This window comes from Helobdella robusta, assembly GCF_000326865.2.
Source record: "Helobdella robusta unplaced genomic scaffold HELROscaffold_41, whole genome shotgun sequence".
Taxonomy (NCBI): Eukaryota; Metazoa; Annelida; class Clitellata; order Rhynchobdellida; family Glossiphoniidae; genus Helobdella; species Helobdella robusta.
Window position 1 is genome coordinate 754867 of NW_008704941.1, and position 16834 is coordinate 771700.

The window sequence follows — 16834 nt, forward strand, 5'->3', positions numbered from 1 at the left end:
TTTATTCATCAGTTTGTTTATTTATTATGACTTTTATAGGTATCATCGTCGTTTTAGGTTATTTCGTTATTATTTAATTTTGTTAATATGATTGTTATTTTTATCGTTTTTAAATTTTTTTTATTATTTTATTTATATATTTATTAAAACATTATATTCATTTTTTTTTCGTTACTTTTGTCATTTCTACAGATATATACAATTTTTTATTATTTCCAAATTTATCAATCTATTTATATTTTCATCCGTCATCGCCATTTTTTCTGTGCAAAAGAAAAAATGGAAAACCGAAAAGTTGTTGAAATCTCTGTTAGGTTGCATGTTTTCTGCGTCTATAAGTTTGTATGAAAAATAAATGTTGCTGTTGTTATTGTTGCTGCTGCTGTTGTTGTTGTTGTTGTTGTTGTTGTTTTTGTTGTTGTTGTTGTTGTTGTTGTTGTTGTTGTTGTTGTTGTTGTTGTTGTTGTTGTTGTATATACAATATACATATATAATCTGTTTAACTGTCAATCTTTGTGTACATTCGTTCGTATAGTTATGTATTTCTATATATTTTTATAAATTTTTTAAGTTTTTGTATATATTCATGTCTGTATATATATATATATTTATAGATATTATAGGGGTTGCTTTCTTAGGCATGGGAAAAGCATTTTCGCAATCAATCATTCCTTTTCGGTTGTTTATGTTTTTAGTGGAAAATTAGGTCACATGGGCGTTCGTGACGTCACGTCGGTGCTGACATGTGCGATGATACAGAAAGAATGATGACGTCATTTAATTAGCCGCGAGGATGTGTGTGTGTGAAGCTTTTAACTGTGTATTTTTGATGGTGAGAAGATTTTTGATTTGTGGTGGGTTGAGTTTGGTTGGAAAATTATTATTTAAGAGAGCGCGCAAACAAGTATGAAGGCGTTTTAAAAATTCGTCATCCATTTACTATTTAGTGCATTTGTTTTACACTGAAACTCGTTATACTAAAAATAATTTTCGTTGCGGAAAAATTTTTTAAAGGTTTTTTTTTGGAATGATTATGCACCAGAGATTCTACTCTTTTATGCCAATGTGTAAATGGATGGATGTGTTGATTGAGATGGATTTCGAATGTTATCTTAGTCGTGATTTTTAGCGTTAAGTAAAGGCTCTTAAAATTTGTTTCATGTTAATTTCAAACATCTTCCCAACACATCATGGTCTTTGCTCGTTTGTTTACTAAAGTTTTTGTTGGCCTTCGTGAATGGCAATTCATATATCTATAAAAATTACCGCTTGGTAACTTACATTATTTTTGATTCTCTTTCATTTCTCTTTCTCTTCCTCTCTCTCTCTCCCTCTTCCTCTCTCTCCCTCTTCTTCTCTCTCTCTCTCTTTCCCTTTTTTTTCTCTCTGACTCATATGAGTACATTGCAATTTGAACTTTAATAATGTTTTCTACTGGATAATTTCATTTTTTAAAAAATGCTACAAAAATTTTGTTTGAAATTGTTAATAATATCTTTCAAAACATCACACTTCAATTTAAAAAAATTGAATTAATTCCAGTAATTAGTTAAAAATCATGGAAAGAAACCTTGATGGCTTTGTTTATTATTTATTTCCTCACACACACACATGCACTCACACACACATGCACACACACACTCACATACACACATGCGTAAACGAACGTGCAGACTAAGAACAATCATATACTGACTCACACACAAACACCACAAACGCTCAAACACACACTCACACATACGTTGACTTGTGAGAATTATTGTTGTTATGATTGGACATCTGGCCGATGTTATTTATCAATGCAGATGTTTTCATTAAGAGACTGTTGTGTTTGTATTATTATTATTATTATTATTATTATTGTTGTTGTTGTTGTTGTTGCAGTTGCGTGACTGTTGTCGTTGTTGTTTTTATTTTGTCTTTATTATTTGTATTAATATTTTTTTATTGCTCGAGGCAAGAGTATCAGAGGCGTGACCTTGCTTTTTGGAGTATTGATTCATTGGATTTGTATATTGCATGTTCAAATTTACATTGTACATACATGAGAAAAATTAATATGTCTGTGTGTGTGTGTGTGTGTGCGTGTGTGTGTGTGTGTATGTACTTGCGTGTGAGGACAGCACATGTGAATAAGCATGTTATTATATGCTTTGAAAAATTTTCTATTTTACTTCTTTTTTTTAATTCTCATGCAATAAATCTGAAATGAATGGCGTATCATGAACAATAGGACTGATCAGATAGTAATATAACTCCTATCTTATTTAAAATTATCATTCATGTTCTTCGCTGTAGTTTATCTAAATAAACATATTTATAATCTCTATGTAGAAACACACACACATAAGCACAATGGGTTATGTTATATCATATCTCTGAAACTGATAAATATATAATTCTTATCATTTACGATTTTAAACATATTAATACTTTAGTCAGTTTGTGTTATTGAGAATGATTAGTTCGGTAATGTATATCTAATTGAAGTTATTTATTTATATATATATATATATATATATATATATATATATATATATATACTCATCTTTTCTGAAAACAAAACTAAATTTTTTATCTTTTAACTAGTACTAAGTAGGCAATATTATTTGTATTCTGTGTGGGTGTTACATGTTTATATATTTTTTATTTAAGCCAATTTTGTGTGTGCCTGTGTGTGTTTGTGTGCGTGTGTGTGCCTCTGTGGCCTCTGTGTGTGTGTGTGTGTGCCTCTGTGTGTGTGTGTGTGCCTCTGTGTGTGTGTGTGTGTGTGTGTGTGTGTGGTGTGGGTGTCTGTGTGTATATTCTTAAGTATTTTTATTATCTACCTGGTTCTATTTATATCCATTCCCTCTATATAGTAATATGCAAAGATAAGGAAATTAAGTGTTGTGTGTGATAGGCTGGCTCTTTCTGCTTGCCTATAACAATTTTTAAATGCTAAATGGTTAAAGATGGGTTAAGAAGGGGGTGTTTTGTGAATGAATGAATGAATGAATGAATGAATGAATGAATGAATGAATGAATGAATGAATGAATGTATGAATGAATGAATGAATAAAAAAATGAAAAAATTGAGCTTCTACGTGTGAATGTGTGTACCTATAGATGAATGTGTTTATGTTAGATTAGTAGAAAATAAAGACGGTTCTGCCTTACACGTATAACACAAAGTTTAAAAATTAATTTTATTAGATATTTTAATAAATGTATATCGTTGTAAAGGTTATTTATTTCTTCATCCTGGTTATATTAGATATTTTGTTAAACGTTCCACTGTGATTCATGTGTTTAAACCCCGGTATATCAAGGCTGATGCGGTCAACCACACAACAGGAGCTTGTCGTTTCAAACAATGCCTCCAGGTCCGCTAATTGTTATGCCACTGCCGTCATTGCAAATTGTTTTTGCTTTATGGAATATCTATATAGAAGTCGGATTTATGGCATTTTGGAGTAAGCTGTAGAGAACCGAAAACTACATTACTCTTGCACCAGCCTAGTTTATGTCCTAGATGTGTAGGTTTCTATTTCATTCTATAATAACTTTGTCTTCACTTATGCTCAAATCTGAAGATTTGCGTTGTTGTTTATAGCTGCGATTTTATTGTTTATGTTATTGTTTCATGTTTGTCGTTCCTTTTTGTTGTTGTTGTTGTTGTCTATTGATGTTAACCGTTGTATTGTTGGCAGATTTTTTATTGCTGCTGTAAGTTTGATATTCTACTATTAAGCGTTCTTTCACATGAGGGAGAGAGAGAGAGAGGGAGAGAGAGAGAAAGAAAGAGATCAGTTTTGCCAGTAATTAATTAATCTTTTTCTTTTGTTTCTCATGTTCATAAATTATTATACTTGAAATGCTACTTGTTCACTGTTTTGATTATATTACCACTTCTTTTAGATTTAGTAATTTTTTGAACCTTTTTTTCTTTCATTTAAGTTTTGTTCATCCATTCAGATATCTGTTTGATTTTTCATTTTGAAAATGTTTTTATTTATCCATTCATTCATCCATAATTAATTAATTCATTCATTCGTTCATTCATTCATTTATTCATTCGGTCATTTGTTCATTCATTCATTTGTTACTCGTTTATTTATTCGTTTATTTATTAATTTTCTATCCATAACCTAGTGTCTTGATGTTTCGTTTATAACTTTTTAAATAACGCATGTGGGCGCGCCATAAATATAAGGCCTCATCGCTGAAACCACCACCCAATGCAGATGCTTTTACGTTTTGGTATTTGTTTATTTTGTCTGGGGAGGGCTGTAGTTAAAGTAGAAATACTTTATTAGTATCTTGTTTGTCAAAAATAGTATTAGTTTTAGTACAATATAATGTGTGTGTTTTGTGTGGGATTTGTGTGTGCCTGCGTGTGTGTGTGTGCGTGTGTGTGTGTCCTAGCGCGTGTGTGTAATGTGTGTTTATCTACAATGTAATGTAATGTTAGTGTGTTAACATATCAGTAATGTTGCATGCTCACTTTTAATGTTATTTTAGTGCCTAAATATTGCAATATATTTTTTCTTCAAAATTAAAAGTTTTTTTTGCAATTTGGCATATTATCATGAGATTTACTATATGTAAACAGAAAGCATTTGGTCGGTTGAGCTGGATAAACATTGCAATCATGAATATCATTTATACAATTCAATTTTTAAATTTGTTTTCACCTAACTGTTATAATTGTACTATAGTCTGTAGTTTTTGTAATGTGGTATAGTAATCTTTTTTCTAGTAAAAGGTGATAATAATGTTTGTACTGATAATGTCTGTACTATTAGATTTAGTATAGATTGGATTTACTATATGTATGTGCGGTAGTAATTTTTGCTTCATTGGTTTGAGTATGTTTCATGTTTCAACATTGCTCGTTGTTAATATTTCGTGTGGTTTTGATGTTTTGTTAGTATACATTGCTTCTTTTTTTATGTCTGCCTGTGTGTGTGTGTGTGTGTGTGTGTGTGTGTGTGTGTGTGTGTGTGTGTGTGTGTCACTTAGGAAACTTGCTACACTTTGATAATTGAGATGCTCATCACTAAAAAATATATCCATTCGACGCTCAAAAGTTTCGGTATCGAGTATCGATTTTTTTCTATCTAAAAAGTATCGACGGTATCAAATTCGGTACTTTGACTTACAAAAATTTCAAAAGTATTTACCGACACTGGAGCGAACGCTGTAAAAGCATGGTCAGTTCAGTATTGCAGTGAGCGATACTTCGATATTAACAAACCTGACATCACTATTACTACAACTTTTCCTATTTTCTTTACTTCTACTACTACTGCTACTACTAGTATTACTACTACTACTACTACTACTTCTACTAACTATGTGATATTTTGTCTGTAAGTTTACTGAACTGGGACTCCATTATTGTTGTTGCAGAAAGTAATAAATTTATTTATATTGGTGTCATTTGGTTTTGTTATACATTTCAATATTGCTCCATTGTTTGGGTTTAATAATAATAATAATTATTATTATTATTATTTAATAATAACAATTATTATTATTAATAATTATTTTTAATTTAATAATAATAATAATAATTATTATTATTATTTAATAATAACAATTATTATTATTATTATTATTATTCCAGTTTTTTCTTATTATTTATTATGCAAAAAATCTTATTATAACCAACAGTTGCTATGCTTTTGATGAAGCACATTAGGCTAGAGCAATATACACTTACCTACACACTCACACGCATACTTATACATAAATATGCACACAAAGTATACGCACATATACACACATACACGCATAGACAGACACGTATACATGCATACAGACGCATGCACTCATACATGCATATGCAATTATGCATGAACGTTTGTGTGTATTTCGATGTAGGTCTCTGGGTGTGTGTGTGTGTTTGTGTGAGTGTGTGTGTCTGTGTGAGTGTGTGTGGGTCTCTGTGTGTGAGTGTGTGCCCTTTTAACGCAGTGAAAATTTTATTCTGGTAGATGTTCATAATGATGTTGCTGATTTTTTATATCTTATCTTTTGATGATATTTTTGTTTTGTTGTTGTTGATGATGACGACGACGATGATGATAACATGGTCTTTCGTTGATGATGGTTATTATGATGCGAGGTTTTCGGCTTTGTGATCATGTTCTGAATAATTTTAAACGTTTAACGTTTTTTTTAATTAACTCATTTGAAGATTCTTTTACTTTAACTTTTACGATCCTTTACTCTATATAAACTAATCTATAGTTTTACTCTATATAAACTTTCGTATATACTATATTAACAGCTCTATTTTTATTTTCATTCTCTTTGTGATTTTTTGTGTATTACATTTTTTATTGTTTACCACCGAGACACTTTTAATATATGGTACTCTTGTTGTTGTCGTTGTTGCTATTGTTATTGCTGTCGTTATTATTATTATTGTTGTTGTTTTTCGAATTTCTTACGAGTATTGTTGTTTATTTATCTTTGTTTTTCTCATGTTCTGCTGTTGATGTTATTGTTATTGGTGCGTTATAGACAACAATGATGTTATTTTTGTGTTTTTGACGTTTTGTTTCTGATGTCAATTTTAGTTGCTCTATTGATGTGTTGTTGTGTAGATATAAACAAAAGTGTTGTTTTTATTATTATTTGGTTTTGTTGTTGTCGTTTTTACTGTAGGCATTGATATGATATTTCATTGTTGTTAAAAAAATGTTCAAGTTATTTTTGTTCTGTTGTTGCTGATGAGTTACAGATGCATTCGTTCATAAATGCATGCAATGTATGTATGTATATATTTGTTTGTTTGTATATATTTGTTTGTTTATATATATATATATATATATGTGTGTGTGTGTGTATGTGTGTGTGTGTGTGTGTGTGTGTGTGTGGGTGGGTGGTGTGTGTGTGTGTGTGTCAAACCTTGTGTATTTGTCTAAAGTTGTTGAACGCATAGTCTTTCAGCAACTTTTCACTCACTTAAACACCAATAGTCTTTTTCCGGCTTACCAATCTGGTTATTGTCAGTTCCATTCGACTGAGATGGCATCATTGGTTGTTTCTTCTAATTTGTATTCCTCCACAGATGCTCCGATGTGTCGTTATTCGCTCTTTTAGATATGAGCTCTGTCTTTGATTGTGTCGACCACTCATTACTTTAAGCAAGCTCCATTATTCATTTGGAGTATCGTGTGTTGTTCTTCAATGGATTGAGTCACACCTTTCTGGTCGTACGCAACAGATTCTCTTCAGATCTAACTGTGTTCAAGCATGTTGAAACCTCTGGTTGGTAGGTTCTCGGTCCTCTCCTATTTGTGTTGTACACTGCAGATGTTTTCAAAATCATTGACAGATATAATTTCAAACATCACGGTTTTGCTGATGATATTCAGATCATTGTCTTTTCGATGATATTTTATAAGCTTTTAATTTAATGTGTTCAGATTTCTTTCCAACTATTTTATGATGTAATTTTTCAATTTTAGATGGCTGTTCGGTTTGAATATTATCGTCACTGATACCGCTATTATTTAAACGTAGTTTTTTTTTGTTTCCACTAAACGGTAGTTCAGTATTCTCAACAGGTGAGTTTACAGCTTCAGACCAGAGCTTTTGCCGACTGTGCTTTAAAACTTTCTTTACTAACACGCGCAGCATACGAGGGCAACTACTCACGTAAATTGAACATTTATCCAATTGATTATTACCTTTTAAATATTTTAGTAACATAATACATTCAACTAATTTGTCTTTCTTAGACGAACCACGAACTTTTCGGGTTTATCGATTTTCAATAGTTCAATATCAGTTTTTAAAATTTTAATAGAAATAACAATATCCTCATGTATTAAAAAAATCGCAAGTATTAGAATTTTCGTCTTCTAGCGAACTTAAATTATTCGATAAAAATGAAGCAATTCATTTATAACTGGTCTTTAGCTCGCCATCGTCAACAATGTATACATTAAACTTGTTTGTTTCATGTCTGTCTGCTATATCTCTCTTTTTCAATGCTTCAACATGTTATGTTGCATGTCCTTGACATTGACTGTTTGAACTTTTACCTTAGACGGTGATTGTGAAGATGAGAATGATGATGATGGTTGTGATGAAGGAAGTTAGGGTGGTAAAAATGTTGGTACTCAAATAATGCTGGCTGGGATGGGTGGGATTATTTAGAGAGAATAGAACTAATCATAATAATAATTAACTTCTCCCTAATTAACTATAGAGGAACTAACAAAATATACACACACACTCCACACACACACACACATGGGAAACACGTGAATTCACACATGACACATACATTACATGCGATAGATGAGGATCTCTTTGCAGTCGAATGCGGTCACTGCGACAGCACGACCAGGCGTCTTAACCATTACACCACCACCTCACTCCCCATTGAATAATATCATAAATGTGTTTTCATTGTTTTTGTTAGTTATAAAGGATAACGTGATTATAGCTGTGTGATTTGAATAGCACTTGGCTGATAATATTGATGATCACGATTAAAACTGCGTTGGTTTGATTGTTAGGATTTTTGTATTAGCAGCCAACAGATGAAATAGATATAGATATATAATAATGCGGATGCTGACGATGATGCTGTTGATCATGATGACGATGTTTATCGCCATGCTTATATGATAATTATGACAAATCTCATCTCAACATGTGATGTTGAGATGAGATTTTTATTTACATCTTTGTTGAACATGTTGTGCTGTCTCTCTCTCTCTCTCTCTCTCTCTCTTTTCTCCTTTCTTACTCTCTAATAAATATTTATGCGTATATATTTATTTTTATTTTTTTTTGTTGATTTGATTATTTACTCATTTATAATGAATGTAAAGAGTGGATTAGATAAATATGATAGATAAATATGTCCTGTTAACAGATAAGCAAGCACAGTCCGCTTGCAATTATTACATTTTATACATTAGTTATTTTATCTTTTGTAATCAGTTCATCATCGTCTTCACGTCAGCGTTATCATCATTTATGTCAGTAACACGTGTGCTCAACATTATCTTCATCATTCTCAACATCTTCGTCATTCTCATCGTCATCATCTTCATCATTCTCGTCGTCATCATCTTCATCATCATCATTCTCGTCGTCGTCATCTTCATCATCATCATCATTCTCGTCGTCATCATCTTCATCTTCATCATCATTCTCTTCGTCATCATCTTCATCATCATCATTGTACATTTTATCACCATTCATGTCAGAATCAAACAACTTCTTCTTCATCATCACGAATGATTGTATATTCCTCACTAACTGATGGTTCTTGTTTATATTTTTGATCCTGAATTCAAGCAAGCCAAGCAGTTACAAAAGAATGATTTATAGATTGTTTTAATGTTGATAATAAAAAGGATTGATAATATATATATTGTTAATATTATTTAAAAATATTATCATAATAATATTAAAATCTTGAGTTAATAATAAATTTCCTATTGATACGTTTTTTAATGGTGTGAGAGTATTCAGAAGTTTCTCAATTGGCGGGCATCAATATATCACTGATCATGAGTAAAAATATCAATGTCAGTATTTTAATTTATGATTCTCAAACAAATAGTCTATTGTTACTTTAGAAAATGTTGTTTGAGTAAATAAGAAAATTAGTAAATAAATAAATAAACAAATAAATAAATAAACAAATAAATAAATAAATGTGAATAAATAATAAACGATTGTGTATGACGTGATGGCTTTTTGATTAAGGTGCCTGAATCTACCATGTCAATTACCAAGTTCGAAAGCAATTGGATCCGCATCTGTCACATGCAATATGTGTGTGTGTTTGATGCTTTTCTTTGTACTTGTATGTGTGTGTGTGCGTGCGTGTGTGTGCGTGCATGCGCTATGTGTTTGCTGTAGGTACTTTTAAGAAAATTATGATGATAGTATTGAAATAAAAAGTTAATAAAATTTATGTATGTATATTAATGTAGATAGATTATTTTAACCATTTCTTTGTTTGACTTTGGTGCCTTTTAGTTTTTATGCATGCATGTTATCATTTTCTCTTTGTCTTGTAGTATATTTTCTTTTGTCTTTCAACAATTCACACGGGCAGTCCGTCATTTTTTTTGTGTGTTTGTCACGATATTTGATCATTATTATCGTTTGAGAGTTTATATGTGTAGTGCCTTTTATAAAACCTGATGTTTCCTCTATGCAAATGTAGTTAGTCTGAATATTCATTCCTATTTATTGCAACCTTGTCTGAATTTTTCTCTCTCAGTTGTATTTGGTTTAATTTATACATTTTTTTAATGATTTGTTTATTTTATCTGACTTTGCTGTTAAACTATTCATTTGTCAATATAAATTGCCTAATTATTTTTTTTTTGCAATATTTGTTGCAGATATATTATAGTTATTTAAAAAAAAGAATTGTAAATAAAAATGGACGCGCTGACAGCGGAAACCAACATCAACAGTCTATGCAACAACAACAGCAGCAACAACAACGACCTATCAGCCCAGACCAGTTTCCACGACAACTACTTCCAACAGCAACACGAGGCGCTGATGTTTTTCAACGAGTATGATGATTTCACTGCAGATTCCCTGTCGCAACCGCAAAATCACTTCTCCGCCGACGTTGATCTCTCCAGTGATCATCTCCAGCAACAACAACAACAACATGAAATCTATTCGCCGTCAACATCGAGTGTAACAATGTCATCATTACCATCTCCTCCCATTCTGACGTCATCGTTCAACGTTGCGTCATCTTCATCAACGTTTCCGTCATTGCAACAACAACAGTTACAGCAACAACAACAACAGTTGCAACAACAACAGTTACAACAACAACAACAGTTGCAGCAACAACAATTACAACAACAACAGTTACAACAGCAACAACAACAGTTACAGCAACAACAACAACAACAACTGCAGCAACAGCAACAATTCCAGCAGCAGCAACAACAACAGCAGCAACAACAACAACAGAACAACGACATTTCCCAACAACCGGCTGTTGCCAGAGTTGCACCCATGGCGAAGTTCAATGAAAACCAAAACGTCATCTTCAACAACATCAACAACAGCCTCTTCAACGGCAACTGTGCCCAACAAAATGACTGCCTTGACGTACAGAAACAACAACTGCAACAATCTCTCAACAACAACAGCAACAACAGTTGCCTAACGACTTCCATAGCAACAGCAGCTGAAACTGCAGCTAGTGAACTCAACAAGTTGTTGCCTCCAAAAAAGCCTTTAACTCCTTACATGAGATTCAGCAAGCTGGTTTGTGTTTGTGGCTATAATAATGATAAAAAACCTAATAATGATAATAATACCAATGATAATAATAATGATATTACTACTACTATTAATAATATGAAGATGATAACTTAGCGCTATGATGAAACGCTAAATGCCATGAGGAAATATGTTAATAATGTGGATGATTATGATGAATGGGCAACTATTATTATTAGCCAAGCTGAATTCCAGACACTAAAATTCTTAACAACTAATTTAACGTTACCTGAATGTTGTCTGTAGATTTGGCAGAAAGTGAAGTTATCCAACCCTGGCATGACGGTGTGCGAAGTTGGCACCGCAATCGGACAGATGTGGCGGGAGATGTCGGATGGTGACAAGCAGACTTACAATGCTGATTTCGCTGTCGACAAGGTCGGTTGGGTGTGCCACGGTGGTGACGAAAGAGTACGACACCTTTTTTTTGTGATTTTTGGAGCCGAATGTCAGTGGTGATGAAGATGGTTAAGAAAGTTATGAAGTTGTCGGTGGTTTTGTGCGTGGATGTATGGTGATGGCGAAGATGAAATGATGATGTTGTTTTAATGAGTAACTTTGAGAAAATAGTAGATAAGTAAATAAATAGATAAATAAATAAAAAGGATTAACTAGAAAGTTATTCCTGTCAATATCTTTCTTCAAATTTGCACGAGCCAATCTTTACGATAATTACAACTGTTCTTTGTAGAAAATTTTTTAATTTTTATCATTGTCCTATTTCATTATGGTCATCATCATTCTCCCATTATCATCATCCCCTTCGTCATCATCATTCTCCCATTATCACCACTCTTCAACTCAGGCAAGATATGACGATGAGTTGCAAAACTACCTCCAAATTACTGGCCTCCAAGCGTCTGATTTGATCAAGCAAAAAACTAAAAGGTCATTAAATAAATCAGTCAATTTACTTATTTATTGGATAATTGATTAGATCAATTTGTTAAATTATTAAATGCAATTATTTATTAGTGAATTTAATTTTGTTTGAGAAGAAATTTCCAAATTGAACGAAATTATTGTTAGCTGTATTGAATTGATATCGTGTTCTTCCATTTGTTGTGCACGTCTCTGCAGTTATTCCATTAATACATTAATACAATAATACAATACATTATTATTTGTTTATGCAGTTATTCCATTAATACAATCTCCTACACGTTAATTTTTGTTATAAAAAATCCGGATGAAAAACTTTAACACACAATTAACCTATTTGTTGAAGGTCTGCAAGAAATTTCAAGCGGTTTCCAGTCAATCAAATTGCATTATCATTAATGCATTGGACATACATACAGAATAAAAATTATTGTTTGCATAACAATAAGCAGACTAGTTGTTGGACACAAATATATGTAATAGACCATAATTTTTACAATATTCTATAAATTCTACCGAATGTTTGGCGTTAATATATATATATATATACATATCTATATATATATATATATATATATATATATTATATATATATATATATGTATATATATACGTATATATATATATATATATATATACATATATACATATATATATATGTGTGTGTGTGTGTCTGTTTGTGGGTTTGTTTATGTAGTGTCTGTTTGTGTGTCTGTTTGTGGGTTTGTTTATGTATACAAATTCATCAAAATACAATTGGATAGCCTTACATTGCTGTTTAAAAAGTGCAAGCTCATTTTTAGGTCCTAACTGTAATAAGGAGTGTATTCGTCAATAAATCAACGAAGCAACCTCATTAAAAGACAATGTTTAAAAGAAGATAAATGAATAAAAAAAATGAAATACCAAAATGAGAGAGTTTAACTAAATGGAACCGAAAACAGACAACATTTCAATGAAAAGTATAAGAATGCAAAAAACAATTAGTTTGCTCCATTTCATGAGATGCACTTGGAATCTTCCTCTCCCTCTTTCTTTGCGACACGTCACCAGTCTCTAAAAAGCTATTGCTGATCTAATTTTTTCAAGCTTACCTATTTAAAATAATGTTGGATAGGTGAACACGATCTTTTGATGACCGAGAAATACTTCTCACAGATAATTTTAACAAATAGCGATTATGATATTATTGAAACAAATTCATTTCGAGTACAGAGTGAATCAACCTGCTCTTAATATCACTAGTTAGGTTTGTTAAGATAATTTTCTTTCATTATCAGAACGACTAAAGAGAAGACGCCACGGCAGTCTAAAGTTCAAATCCTGTCGCCATCTCGTGTAGAAAAAACATTTGCATCGTCATCATCGACTCTGCCATCACCACAGGCTACCACACCAACCTCAAGCACGGCTGCTACAGTGGCTACAAACTCTGTAATGGAGATTGCTAGTCAGATGCTGCTGATGAACAATGGCAACATATCTGATGACAGTTTGAGACTGCAGCTGTTTCCAAATGTGTCCTGGAGTGCTGGGGTTGAAAATCCATTTGAACAACAAAATGGTTGGTTGGTTGTTCTTTTCAGTTTGTTGCAATCATGTATTGAGATGTTGGTGATTCGAATAATGAATTATCTTTTTTCTAATTTTGAATCAATTTTTATGATTTATTAACAGTAATTGCTTAATGTTTTTTTCTGTGCTGTATTAAATTTTCAATTTTATATTTTATTTATTGCTTTCCAGACATCAACTGCAGCAGTGCTTTGACGCCCTGCAACAACACCGACATCAAACCAACAATCTCATCGTCAGATTCTTCATCACTCATCAACAACATCAACAACAACAATATTAACAACAACAACAATATCAACAACAACAGCAATATTAACAACAACAACAATATCAACAACAACAGCAATATCAACAACAGCAATATCAACAACATCAACAATAACGTAAATATTCACAATGACATCAAAATCGAACCACTGGATTCCTTATTGTGGAATGATTCAAACTGCATTGAGTCCATTCTTAACACCAACAACATCAGCGGCAACAACAACAATACTAATAATAATAATAATATCAACAATGACATTAACAACAACATAAGCAACAACGTTGCAACAAACTGCAATGACGTCAATAGTAGCAATGCTAATTTAGGAGGAGTTGACCTAATGAGCATGTTTAATCTGTGAGTCCTTCATAATTACAACCTTTTGTTATTGTTGATGTTATCATTATTATTGTTTTTTTGTAATGATGCTGGTGATGTGATGATGATGATGAGGACATTTGATTATTTCATAACGATGACGATGCTGATGATGACAACAGCAGAATGTTGCATTAAACTGGACAACATAGATGACCTCTCTCTGAAGATGATTCGAGTTGGACTATTATGTAAACTCGGCATGAAACTTTATTCATGATTTTTATTTTCTAATACATCAATGTGTCATACTACTTGGTCACATCAGATATACCAGTTCACAATTTTCACCAAATCAACAATCCTATCAGACTCACTTTTTTTCCTCAAGGCATTGCAACTAATTACCTGCTAATGAAAAGGCGCAAACCAGACATTTTTTAGAAAAAATAAAATAAAGTCAACTCTTCTGATAAATAAATGTGTGTATGTAAGTGCGCATGTGTGTGTATATATGTGTGCGTGTGTGTGTATGCGTATGCGTGTGTGGTGTGTGTTTCAGTGTATATGTATATTGGTATAAGTTAAATTTTTTAGCAATATATCTAATATACAACTTTGTGCTTGCGTCAGATACACTAATGCCAGAGGAACGTCACCTTGGCAGAGAGAGTTTTTTATTATTTCTGCAACAGTTATAGGTAGATAGTGTTCGTACCATTTTAACTTAATAGGATTAATCAGCCGACTTTTATTCAACAACGAACGTACATATCTTGTATGCCTGCATACTTCGCCTGTCTTGAAAGCGAACATTTTACGTTTAGTTTTTAACAGTTTTTATCAGACAAGTTTTACACGTTTTAGCTGGATTTTTAAATATTTTTCGGTTTAACTGTCAATCTGTTCGATGGGGTTTTAAAAGTCTACCGACTACAATTTCGCACATTGTTTTTATTTTTTTATTTTCAATTTTTGAATGTCAAACAAGTTTTGAATTGTATCTGCAAAAATTGATAATAACGTACGATTAAACCTCTTCTTCCACCAACAACTACTCGACAGTATGCGCCAGGACGTAAGGGATGAGTTTGCTGCGTCGACTTCAGCTACTTCTACTTCCTGCTCGGTCAGCTCGACTGACGTCTTTCAACGCCAACAGCCAGGTCTTGCAAACACACAACAACAACAGCATCAACAACAGCAAACACAGCGGCAACGACAACAATTACCGCAGCAACTACAACAACAACTTCAGCAGCAGCACCAACAACAGCCTCAAACTCAACAATCTCAACTGGCATTGTCGTCAGCTATACAGAACCAGCCGCTGAGTAGCCAAGTACAGTCGTTGATTCGTGCAAATTCCATGCCAACAGGTCAGCAGCAGATGCAACAAAATATTCCTGGGGACTTTTCGTCGTTGTTGGAACCCGGAGAAGTTCTTTTGCCCATGGCCATGAGATCCAACTCTGTTCCTGGGGTATTTGCATTTGCATTGTTTCTATGTTAGGTTGTCTGTTTATGTTTGTTTGTTTGTTTACCAAATTGTTTGTTTGTTTAATTGTTTGTTTGTGATTGATTGTGATTGACTGTGTTTGTCTGATCAATAGTTTGTTACATTTTTTTGCTTTTGTTTGTCTATCCTTGAGAATATCCTTGGCGTAATTTTAAAATTTTGTTAATGTTTCGATGTTGACGAATTGTAAAAAATTGAGGTCTTGATGTTAGCAGATTGTGAAAAATTGATGTTTTGTGTTAGCAGGTTGTACAAAATTTTATGTTTTCATAGTAGCAGATTGTAAAAATGTGATGTGTTTTGATGTTGCCAGGTTGCAGACCCAGAGAAGCAACTGCTGCGAAGTGCATTGGCAGAGAAAGTTGACGAAATACAAAAACTAATGAAGGAGTTGAGCCAGGCCTATAGCTTGATAAACCAGCTGAAGCAACAAAATGATTTCTACCATCAACATTGGAGTCAGTATCAAATTCAGATGCAACATCAACTTCAGCAACAGCATCAACAATTACAAATGCAACTACAGCAACAGCAGCAAGAACAACAACAACAGCAGTTGCAGTATCAAATGCAACAATCTCAGATGCCAATTTCACAACAGTCTCAGCAACTTTTGCAACAACAACTCTTCTCCCAGCAGCAGCAGCAACAACAACAGAGACAACTGTTGCAAAATATTCAACAGCTTTCTAGTACTCAACAATCGCTACAACAAAACTTGCAACAACACCAGCAGCAACTACAGCAACAACAGCAACAACAGCAACAACAGCAAATTATTGCTCAACAAGTCAACAACAACAGCAGTAGCAACAATAGTAATACATCATTGCCTCTGACTGACTAAGAGTATATCATTCTAGGTAATTTTGGTAAGAAGAATTAGACAACGATGATAACTATGGCTGTATCATCCCAATGATAAATTATTACTATTTTTAATAATGTTATTGTTATTCTCGTCCTTATCATCACAACTTATG

At 32.6% G+C, this 16834-nt stretch overlaps 2 protein-coding genes across 2 annotated transcripts; both read left to right on the forward strand.

Moving 5' to 3' along the window:
- Nucleotides 1–10413: 10413 nt before the first annotated feature.
- On the forward strand, nucleotides 10414–14375 carry HELRODRAFT_177154 (hypothetical protein; the record flags this gene model as incomplete). Its single annotated transcript, XM_009025363.1, has 5 exons — nucleotides 10414–11268; nucleotides 11530–11661; nucleotides 12089–12171; nucleotides 13446–13729; nucleotides 13912–14375. The coding sequence occupies 5 exons, from the start codon at nucleotides 10414–10416 to the stop codon at nucleotides 14373–14375; spliced, it is 1818 nt and encodes a 605-aa protein (XP_009023611.1).
- Nucleotides 14376–15398: 1023 nt separating this feature from the next.
- On the forward strand, nucleotides 15399–16825 carry HELRODRAFT_193025 (hypothetical protein; the record flags this gene model as incomplete). Its single annotated transcript, XM_009025364.1, has 3 exons — nucleotides 15399–15461; nucleotides 15591–15815; nucleotides 16165–16825. 3 exons carry the CDS (start codon nucleotides 15399–15401, stop codon nucleotides 16696–16698), a joined length of 822 nt encoding a protein of 273 aa, XP_009023612.1. The 3' UTR covers nucleotides 16699–16825.
- Between the last annotated feature and the right edge of the window lie 9 nt (nucleotides 16826–16834).